The 12,147-nt window shown below is 32.0% G+C and overlaps 1 protein-coding gene across 1 annotated transcript; it reads right to left on the reverse strand.

Annotated features, from left to right (window-relative positions):
- Window positions 1-6,689: 6,689 nt before the first annotated feature.
- Window positions 6,690-7,300, reverse strand: LOC149386432 (agamous-like MADS-box protein AGL29). The gene has a single exon (XM_089626510.1). It carries the CDS (start codon window positions 7,209-7,211, stop codon window positions 6,690-6,692), a length of 522 nt encoding a protein of 173 aa, XP_089482636.1. The 5' UTR covers window positions 7,212-7,300.
- Between the last annotated feature and the right edge of the window lie 4,847 nt (window positions 7,301-12,147).

The following is a 12,147-nucleotide window of genomic DNA, read 5'->3' on the forward strand; positions in this document are numbered from 1 at the left end:
CGACGACGACGACGACCGTCGTGACGGTGACGGTGACGGTAACGGCGTCGATGTTGGCGGAGCAGTTTGCTTCTTCAGCTTCCTGAAGAACATCCATCTCTTCTTTCCCAACATATTTCTTTTATGGGATCTTCTTAATTTTTCCTTGCAATTCCTTCGAACAATAAATTTATATGTAAGAAAAAGAAAAAAAAATGAAAGAATCAGAGAACTTGTTTTGCTGAGATTGAGTTATTTTAGTTTTGGGATATAGAGAGAAATTAGTGGTAGTTTATTTATATATAATACATGGAATCGTGAGAGAAGTATAAATATATATTTATCCGGGATTTTGGACCGAAGAACAGAAAAAAGAATAATAATCAACACGGTCTTTTTCTCCGAGCTTCGGGGTCCACTGTCGAACAAGCTGTGTAATAAGAAGTGGTATTGGGTAAAGAAGGAATTTCGCGTAGTAGTTGAGGGTGTTTGGGTAACTTTGTCTTAGAGTTGTGGGGTTAGTGGGAGAAAAAAAAAGTTTAACTTGATTTTTTTTTTTTTTTTTTTTTTTAATGAAACGCGCTTTCAGGGTGTGAAAGTAAACGTTACGTGGTGTGGGAGTGAGTGAGTGGGTCTATAAATTTCGTGGGTCTATAAATTTCGTGGGTCTTCAAATAATTTTACCGTCGCATTTTGTTTTAATTAAAAAATTTATAGCCAGTTTTTGCTTTGAACTTTTTCTTGGTTACATACTACACGTGGTTAGTTAATTTATGTTCATCTGTAATCAGCCTAACTGCAAAGAACATATTAAATCGGAAACCTATTTGCTTACATTTAAAATTGGTCTTCTTCTATTTTTATTTTCCCCAAATTAACTTAGAATTTTGTTTGGATATATATATATATATATATATATATATGTATATGCGACTTTTTTGTATCGATGTATATGCGACTTTGAATACTTCGTATTAGGACTTTCATCAAAGTTCAAAATAATATATATATCCGTACGTTGAAGCAACGAAGTCAGCAGGAAATTTTTTGCCTTGAATCAAAAGATATATTGTAGGAAAATATTTTTAAGCTCTTTTTTTTTATATAATTATATGTCTAATTTTGATTTGTACTCATACGAGACATTCACGCTTCATCTTTTTAAGTTTATTTATTATAATTTATAACAGGATTGGAAAATGACTTGCAGAGCCGGCCCTGACTATAGGCGAGCAAGGCTAGTACCAGGACCTCTGATTGGACTGTGCCCTAAAATTTTTATATTTTTAATTTTTTTCTTTTATATTTAAACTTTTACTATCATCGAATGACCCCAAAATATGAATTCGCCTAGAGCACCTAATGAATTCGGGTGAGTTTGGGCTGGCCCTGATGACTTGTACGATCTGTAATTTATCTCATTTTTTGTTTAAATTAGTGAAATAGGAGTGGGTTTTTTTTTTATATTGTAAATGTCCGCAGCCACACAATAGGGAATAGGGGAAATAGGAGTTGTTGAGTTTTGCAATTATTTTTAAAGAATAGTAATAAAATTTTGTTTACAAAAATTTGATAGACGATTTGTTTTCATAAAATACAGAAAAAGGGAAGATATGGTTAAATTCATTTGAAATTGTAGCTCATGTTCAATATAATTTCGGACAATCACGTTAAAAATAAATAAACTTGAAACGAGCTTCAGTTTTTAATGTTATTATTTATTTTATATTAAATTATTTTACATAAATACGCGTGTAACACATATTGAGTCCCTGTCTGTATATTAAATTAGGCCTTGATGAGCTTCAGTAATAGAAACATCTGCGTTAGCTTTGCTTACTTGTTCAGTACAAAAGGAATGTATTGGTTTAATTTTTAACAGAACCACTCTTAAAAAAGTTTCTCAACAATATTCATGGATTGACTAAAAGAACCAAAGTCATACTTAGCTTATTAGTGAAAAATAAGATAAAATATAATCTTCTGTCTAGATATTTGTTGACTAATCCTGCAGTAGAGAAGTCTTAATATGAACCATGCATAAATATTTCTTTGGAAGTGCTACAGAAAAGTGTATTATTACCCCAATAATTTCGGAATACCAAAAAAATTATAATAGCCTTGAAAAAAAAGGGGGAAAGGAGAAGGGAAAAAGGAAAGGCAGGAATAAGAATGTTATTACAAGGACTATATATCTTTATTCAACTAGAGTTGCACGGCATGTATCAAATCAAATTAGTTTAAAGATTACAAAATTACCATGCAAAACTAGCTTAATATAACTAATCTTTCTAAATGAATTACATATGTAACTATATGTGTAAATATTGCCAATGATTTTAAAATAAAAGTGGAACAATTTAAACATATCATTATTCATAATACGACAAACAAAACGATTAGAATAGCAAACATATAAAACTTTCGAGACAATTTGAAAACTCATTGTCGAATATGAAATACGAGGTAAATGAAAATGGATCATGCATAAACAAGAACACAAATCATCAATGAAACATAATACAAATTTGGTCAACAAAACAAAAAAAATTTAAATTTTGAATTCATCATATCTTGAGGAAGAACACTAACGTCATGTATTGTGTACCATTTTGGATAAATTTTGATAATTTCCCTACTAATTGCAATTTACATTGAAGGATATTGAAAAGATATTAATTTACACATAATTTAAAATTTTCTCTACAAACGTAATTTGAAAGTTTTTATTATGCAATAAAATTAAAATTTAAGATATATAGTGAACAACTGGTGGCATATTTGTTGACGCTAATTAATTTTCAGTAAATGATCATCTAGCTAGTGCGTACCGAAAGTTCTTAAAAAAGCTAAAGAGGATTTCAGCTGTATAACATATATCCAATCTTTATGATCTAATTGTGACACCAATGTATTGATTCTTTATTCATTATTCGACACCAACTAATGTTTATATTCGATCTTGGTTGTCTTACATTTATATGTGAAACATGTTAAGAACTTAAGATATTGAAAAGTAATTTGGTAGACATATTCGTGCTTTTGCAACTGTATATAAAGGAGTAAAAAAAAATGTATCTCCCAGGAATATTTAAAGAGTACAACTGATTGTTGCTCTCTTGCATGGTGTTTAGTTGACCTGATATAATACTAGAGTATAATTTGGATTTCTGAAATGCACTTCATAAATGCAATAAAAGCCCATTTACACGCTATTTAAAAGACAATTTAGGGAACCAGAACATTACGGACTTTGGTATCAATTGATTTTATGCATGCATCGCATGAGAAATAGTAAACTATATGAAAATTAATGTCACAGATAGAAAAGGTAGGAGAGTATAAAGGGTAAAGTTGAAGATACATCATAATACTTTATATTCATATACATATTTGCTTTTAAAAATAAATAATTTGTGTATATTTCAAAAACGGGTCTTTTAGGGCTTTAAAGTTTACGTTATGGCTATTGGGCCCAACTTTGGGTTCAACGGGTTCCCAGACAGTGGCCTCGTGCGTGACTTTGGGATGGGAGCTTTGGACAGAGGATCGATTGCATATTTGACCTTACAATAGATTTTGTTTGTAAGACTACCCTCTTAGGTAAATGATTTGCAAGAGTAGCCTTCTTTTTCAATAAAAACAAGTGAGATACATAACACCTTCTTCTTCAAGCAATGATTAAACAAAGATTAACGACACACATAAATATATAAAAAAAATAATAATAAAAAATAAAAAAGAACTCGAAACCCTAGTTCAACCTCATTTCCTTCATTTTATCTTGCTAATTATCAGAAAAGCTTTATTATTCCATTTTCTTCTTACTTCAATATAACATCGAACGTCAAATGTCAACTTTGATAATTTAGTTTCTCGTGTGGTTTTAAGTTCTTTAAATGATAACTTAGTATTTTTTTTTTGTTGACATTTAAATATAATCATTCTTGATGGTTATAAACAACCCTTATAGTATCTCCGATTTGTTTTTCTAATAATGCTTTTGTTTTCATTAGGTTTTATATTAAAACGACGTGACATATCTGAATCATGGACTAATTCAGATTAAAGGAGATTAATATGCAAAAAAAGTTCAAAGAAGTCTAATTTATAAAGGCATGTGCATGACTTTGGTCCGGGCAGAGCTTCCCACTTGGATGGAGGGCTCAAATGTGGAATCGAGTGGGACCGAGCAGGAGGGCTTACCCTCGATGGTTGGTAAAGGTGCTCAGCGCAGCCTTGATGTAAATTTCGTGGGATGCTCGTGTAGAAAATTAAGCAAGGACAAAGCCACAGCCAGCCCAAAGCGCCCCCCTCCCCCTTCAATTATTATTTTTGTACTTTCTGCTCATTTTTAATAATTTTTTACATTTTTTCTCTTAAAAATTTATAAATTAGCCCCTAAAATTTTTTTCTTTGCATATTAATCCCCCAATCTAGATTTCTTGCTTCGTCCCTGGTGATAAGGGTAGGCTAAGGTTGGCAAAGAAGAAAGCTTGACTTGAGTAATAAATTTATGGGCTTTGGGAGGAATGGCCTAGCTACTTGCTCGAGTAAGGTGCTAATCATCCCGCCGATGTTTTGGGAGCCCGTGTGGCATGTATAAACATGGGAACTCGAGTAGGAGTAGGAGTGGGTGTGGGGCACCTCTGAATATAACAAATATAATTTTATTTGGAAAAATTATACAACTAGTTGAAAATAGACACAAAATTCTTGATATATCTCGTGTTTGAAATTATTTAAGGAATAACTCACAAACTAAATATCCATACAAAAATGTTGTTGAGATTATACTTAATACCTACTATATAAAATAAAAATGTATTTGCTTACTAATTTTTAGACCAAAAAATACAAGAATGACCAAACTACTATGTAAATAGCTTTTAAAATGTCGTGGATTATGTACAATTATGCTAAAAAAGACCAAACAAACAATTTAATCGATTCATGTCTATATATATAAGTCCTACATGTCACTCATGTCCATGGAAAATCGACACGCCAACGGAAAATCGAATGGAAAAAATATAATTTCTTTTTAGCCCAAACCCAAAGCATGAGATACATAACCCATTATTTTAACCTAGTTTCTTCGGCAATAACACAATCATCAGACATTTGCCGATTCTTAGTTCTTATCTTCTTCTTGTTTATATTTTTGTTTTCAAAAGAAAACCTTAACTCACCGACGTAGTTGTCGAAAATAGCACGTACGTATTTGAACTGCAGCACATCGAAAAGATAACGACGCCACCAAAAATCACCGGAAATTGACGATTACTTTGTGCCTTGAAGCTGCTTGGAGACGACGCCAAAAGCACTCGTTGTTTTTTAAAAGAAAAAAAATAATGGTGGTCGTTTATGGATAAACGACACGCTATTTCTCAAATTTTGAGCGAACAATAACGACAAAACGAAAAAATACGTGTTCGTCGACCCTAGGTTATCGGCTACAGTGGCACCGGCGAAAGTCGACTTTTGTCGGCATTTGAAACCTTGACTATAATCAAGGTTCTAAATTCCGATGAAAATCGGCGACGGCGTCGTTGCCGGAATAAAAACAGCGGATTAATGATATATTTTTGTTTTTTTTGTCATTTTTGCTGTCTGTCGTCATTCTGTTAAAAAATGAGAGAATTTGGCATATATGAGATTTGAACTCAAGCCATACACTTTAAATTGTACAAGTGCTTACCACTAGACTAAGCTGACAACTCACTACAATTTATACAATTTTAATATAAGATATGTAAATGGAACTTAATATATAAATCAATATAAAAAGAATAAAATAATAAAAATGTAAGTATTATGAATTATATTATAAAAAAATATGTCACATATAAATTTTATGTATATATACACATGTATATCCATATTTATACAACCATATATATATATATTGAGTATAAATACATTGAGATTGAAATTAACGAGAATATTTGATATAATACTGAGGCAAAAAAAATTAGATATTGAAGATTATAAACTATAATTAGCATAAATTTCAAGTTTAAAAATTGAAAGATACATATATTTATATATTTAACATATTATATAACATTATTTACGTTCGGTTTTCCATCGACATGTGTATGAAAACGGCATATCAATTGCATTTTTCCATAATTTTTCTGTTCGATTTTTCATCAACATATCCATTTTTTTTAAACCAAGATGCTCGAAACGACATCGAAAACGATATTTCGAACCTTGGCTATATCACATAATGTATTTAGCAAGTTAATTCTCAATTTTAATTTTCTAATAAACTTATCCATACATATAATGCATTCATCCACAACAGTGCAACCCCAATTTTACACTCAACCCAGAAATAATAATAATTAAAAATAAATAAGAGGAAATGAACCATAGCTTATTACCAAACTAGTTATCTAAAATGATTTCATAAATTCAGAAAACATTCCTTAAGCCAAAAAGGCAACACCAAACAAAAACAAAGAAACATATCACACGCACATTAATCTTCCAAAAATAACTCTTTTCTTTTTCCTTCTCTTTTTTTCTTTTTTTTTTCTTTTCTTAAATCATCATTAATAATTTCAAAATTAAGACGAAAGTTCTGAGAACAACAACAAGAAGAAGAAGGCAACAACTTCTAATTCAGTACTACACAAATCATCAGCGGAAACGATGAGTAAATTGTACTGTAAAACCCCCATTAAAGTTAGATAATATCATCACTGATCATCATCGTGATCTTCAGGGGTGGTATTGGAGAGCAAGAGAAGCGTAGACGAAGCCTCGACGTCGACGACCCTCTCTTTCGCCCTCTCCCGGAGCTCCTCGAGCGACTTCTTCAGCCTCGCCAGCTCTCCGGCGGGGAGAGAGTCAACGTCGAAGGCGGCTCTGAAGGCGTTGACTTCCTGGGCCCTCTTCTTCTCCTCCTGGATCAGCCTGGCGCGCTCGTTCAGCGTCTGGTTCAGCCTCTCCGCCGCGGCCGAGTCCTTCCGGCTCCGGGCGGGGTTCCTTCTCTTGGGGTCGGAGCGGGAGAGGAACCGCGCGGCGACGGAGTCAACGGTGGGTTGACCGAAGGAGAAGGGCTTCCCGCCGGGGGAGAAGACGACGACGGCGACCTCGGCGCCGCAGAGGGTGGCGAGCTCGTTCGCCTTCTTGAACAGTCCAGTCCGACGCTTCGAGAACGTTACTTGCCGGCAACCCGTGTCCTTCACCATCTTCATCTCGATTTTCCGGCGACCCATTTTTTTTGTTTTTGTTGCCTCGTTTGGCGATTGGTTTCCAGATAAAGGTTTCTTTTTTATTTTTAGAGAGAGAGAGAGATTGAGATGAGATTGGGTGTATGTATGTGTGTGACTGTGTATATGTGGTATTTATAAAGGGGTTTGCGATTGTGTTCAAGGTTCATCGTTTCTAATATTGCTCTAGAAAGCCTTGCACTTGTTTCTATCTTTGTTTTCTTCTCTCTCTCTCTCTCTCTCTCTCTCTCTCTCCATTGTCCGCTTGCATGCTATTATGGAAGGGCTTTTAGTGCTTTTCCAGATTTGCATGGGTGGTGTGTGTGTGTGTGTGAGAGAGAGAGAGAGAGAGAGAGAGAGAGAGAGAGAGAGAGTTGTTTTACTTGAATGAATCATTTAATTAAGGGCGTGGTGATTGAATATTTTTAGCGTTGTGTATGGAAAATTGAGAACTTTGAGAAGGGATATTGATGATATCGGGTAATAATCGTGCTGGGATTTTCTCATTTCGAAATCCTTGTGTGTGAACTTCTTGCTTTTTCTAGAGTGGCCAATAGTATTTTTCGTTTTAGGCTATATGATAATTCCATTATCTTTTTCCCTACAAAAGAATAAAATAAAATGAAATAAAAACCACAAAATTCATTATATTATTGAGTTAGCAACTAATAATGAGGCACTTGAAGAAGTTGTGTGTAATTCATGGAGACGATTGCCTAGCAAAGTATAATATATATAGTCCCCCAAAAAGTAAAGGAAAATTTAAAATTAATAGGTGATTTTATTTATAAACTTATTTTAAAGTTGTTTAGGTATTAGATTTCATAAAAATAAAAAAATTAGAGAACAACAAAAATGCCGTAACATCGATTGTTCAATGATCATTTTACTCCCTAAGCCCTAAATATATAGTTCATAAACCAAATATCACTTGCATAATAATTAAAAACGGTACTAAAAATCAAATATTTCGATCGTAATTGTATAAAATTACATCAAGCAACGTTTCCTCATTATTTTATATTTTTAATGCGATATAAACTCTTAATCAAACCAAGATCATAGGTTTTCAATCTTTTAACTAATAACTCGACAAGTTTATAGTAAGTTTTCAATTTAATATTCACTTTGATTTACGATTACTATATCGAAAGATCAAGTAGAAGATACATTTCAATTAATGCAAATGATAGTTCTATTTGTCCGTATTGAATTCATATTTTCATGAAAGCAAAGATTGAAATATTGAATACTAAGCGAATATCGATGAAATATTGTTATCAATATTAATTAACGGTAGTAGTTTTGTATTTTTTTTATATTTGTCTGCACGTACCGACAAAATACTACAAAAAAAATCTATAAATCACCAATACACCGCAAGTAAATGTGTAGTAAAACACATCACCTCGTTATTTCAATCAGTATTGATATCGATATTTTAAATTTTAGTTGAAGTAATAATAATTGATACGTAACTTAACAATTTGAGCAAATAAAGTATAAAATCATGTCGATTTGTCAAAAACTATCGATTAGAAATCAAAATCACCTAAATTTTTATGTTGATTGCAATTGCGCTCACTAATATTGTACACACTATTTTTGTACAACCACAATTTTTCCACAAGTTTTTTGGTCACTTGGTGGCAAAAATGTCGCCATATATACATTTAAGAATATATATCACACACACAGCCCAAAAAAAAAACAAACAAACTTAATTAAACACTAACCTAAAGTAACTTCACTAAATTTATTTTGACATGGGAAAACCCACCTGCATTGATGACACTCAGACTACTATCACAAGAAAGCCCGTGCATGCAGGTTTGAACTTGGAGATAAGAATGAAATTATAAATAAACCGTAATAGTCAACGACTAAAAAAATGAAATTCTACTTGAAGTTAATAAAAAGCCTTAAATTGGCTCTTAATTTCTTGTAACAAACTTTCAATAACTGCCAATGAATCAGTTAGTTTTCTTCAGAAAAGACAAAGCTTTCCAGTCTGTTTCATTCTCGAGTATGACATGAGGTGGTGGGACCAATTTCTTTTCTTTGTTCGCATTTCTTTCAAACAAGTCCTCTCTCAGGTGAGGAATTAATTAATATTGTGGCACTGTATTACGTATATTCTAACCCTTCTAGAAACTAAATAAATAATATAAAAAATGTTGGCATTCATATCTTATTCCTATAGCTGTTTCGTTATTTGGTTCGCATTATGTTACTATTATGAGTCATGACAATTAATACAAATTCAAAATCCTTTTTTTTAGAGAGGTTAAAACATAAACGTTGTAGAAATTTCCAAATTTTCCATGAAAAATTATTCCCCTCACGCTGTTCCTAGCATTTTGCTTCTGAGAAATCAAATCATCAATTATATACACAAATAACACTCTTTGAATCAAAAGTTCTTCCAAACGAATTTTTAAAAAAGTAAAAAAGTAAAATACAGTCCCGTCCTTTTATTAATTATATTAAAGTTTTTTTAACTTTCCTTCTAATTTGTTTAAACTAAAGGACAAATGTAAATTCCCGAGAAACCTTACAAAAATTGGCTTGTTTTCCCAAATGGGTAATAATAAATCTAAACATGCTATTAGCTGAAATATGAAAAGAAATTAAAAACAAAGTAGCAAATGCATTATATTTAAAATAAGGTTGAGGATTTAGATGCCCAATATTTATATTTAGACTGACTTCCGGTAAACTAGCTAAAGATTTATGACCACAATGTAAAAATGTTAAAAGAATATGGTTTACTTAAATAAATGTATAGTTCTAAAATATATAATAATAATAATAAATTCATCGTAACGCATGTAAGTTTGTTTATTTAAATTTAAAACGATTTAAATTGGAATCTATCGAACAATCCGCACTTCTTCATAACACGACATCGGTTTCTCATATATATGATCTTGCAATCATGAGCAATTATTTTTTGCAATAAGATTGAAAGACAAAGATACGATTCGCATCGAACTTTCAATTATGTATAAACAAGAATAAAAAGTATACCTAATTTGGAATTATGTCGTATGATATACTTTGTCGGAAACGGTTACAATATTTTTTTTGGCTTGTTTAAAATCGGTTAAAATAATCTTGATTAATGGTTAGTTAATACCCAGATAACCGCAGTGATTCTAGAGCTAATAAGACAACATATTTGAATTTCGAAAAGGACGCATTCATTAGATAATATGTTAACACAACCGAAAATTTGTAGGTTAACTAATCAAACTGTTTTATGCAATTTTGACGTTAAACATATGCTTCGATTGAAGAATACTTACAAAACTATGATGCCACACAACAAGCGGAGCCAACTAAGCCGAAATTTATAATTTTTATTATTTTCTTATATTAAATTTTACTCAAAATTATATGATTTTTTTTATATATATGCTCTCTTGATCGAATATTTGTTTTTCAAATTTGTCCCCTACTACAAGTCGTAGCTCCACCATTGGATGTCACCACGAAATTTTTTAAAAAAGAATACATGAAAATAGGGTTTTGAGTGATAACAATAATAATAATAAGAGAGAGGTATAGTACCATACATTAACTAAGATTTATTGATTTTAGACTATAAGATACATAAGACATGTATCTGAAGTTAAGAAACAAATAAATAGAATTACCGTGCATGCACCCCATAGACTTAGACTTAGTTTGGGTGAAGATTTTTTATCTGTGACGTGACATTTGCGAGAGGGTTGGGGTTCAATCCCTAAGAAGCGTAATATTGACGTTTGAAGATTAAATATTGTAATTTGTCCTTCAATATAGTTGATGATATGAAATTGGAAAATATCAACAGTAACTCATCTGTTTACGAAATGCGAGATTTATACATTCAATTTCTAAAAATATCAAACATATCATTTATTGTTTAATATAAATGACATATATCTCCATTAATAATACATTATATTACAAATACTACCCTTTTTCGCTTTTTTTACAAATTTTTTTTTTTTAATTCCCAAATAAATATTTATTAACTATTTTATTTAAAAAAAATTCAAAGCTTCTATTAATAAAAAAATATAAACTTTTTATGAAGAAAATTTTTAATTTATTATATATATCAAATTAAAAAAAATAAAAAGTTATTTTATCAGGGGTATTTTGGAGAGTTCAACAATTTTATTTTGTAAAAAATAAACAAAAAGGATGATATATTTGAAATATATAATATTTTTAGGGGAGATCCACGTCATTTATATTAAACAGAAGGAATATATCTGATATTTCTAAAATTTGAGAGCATAAATCATGCATTTCGATAAAATAGAAGAGATATTGTTGATATTTTTCCTACGATGTATGATATAAAATTGAATTTTATTAAAAAAAAAAAAATACCGTGCATGCATAGATTCAGTTTAGCAGTTAACAATGCTTAGTCAGTGGCATGGAGCTCCAATGACACAGTAATACTCAAGTAGCCATAATGGACAATTAAATCAACTGAACTGAGCCATCAAATAATAATTATCGAAAATATAAATAAATGTACGACGAATACATTTCATTGAACTCAAATTCGATGGAGTGACATAATTAAACTATCATAAAATAAAACCCAATATTGTCTCACTAACACTGACAGACTCTGGATCTGACTCTCACAAACAAACTGAAAACACAAACAGAACCCCAAAACAAACAAACAAACAGTCTCAACCCAAACCCTAACCAGCCTCTGATCCTCAAATTCAGCCTCCTCAGATCACAGCACCGGCAGACGGAGGTGGCGGCGGCGGCGGAGGAGGAGGAAAACGACCAGAGCCGCTACCGGAGGCCTCGCCGTGCCTCTCTCGGAGAACGGCGGCGATCTTGGCGCGAGCCTCGGAGATCGCGTCCCTCCTCTCCCGGAGCCCCTCCGCGTCGAGCCCCTCCAGCGGGAAGTTCCACCAGT

Source organism: Urtica dioica, chromosome 9 (genome assembly GCF_054948205.1).
Source record: "Urtica dioica subsp. dioica isolate 48M chromosome 9, U.dioica_male_clone48M_v1_H2, whole genome shotgun sequence".
Lineage (NCBI taxonomy): Eukaryota > Viridiplantae > Streptophyta > Magnoliopsida > Rosales > Urticaceae > Urtica > Urtica dioica.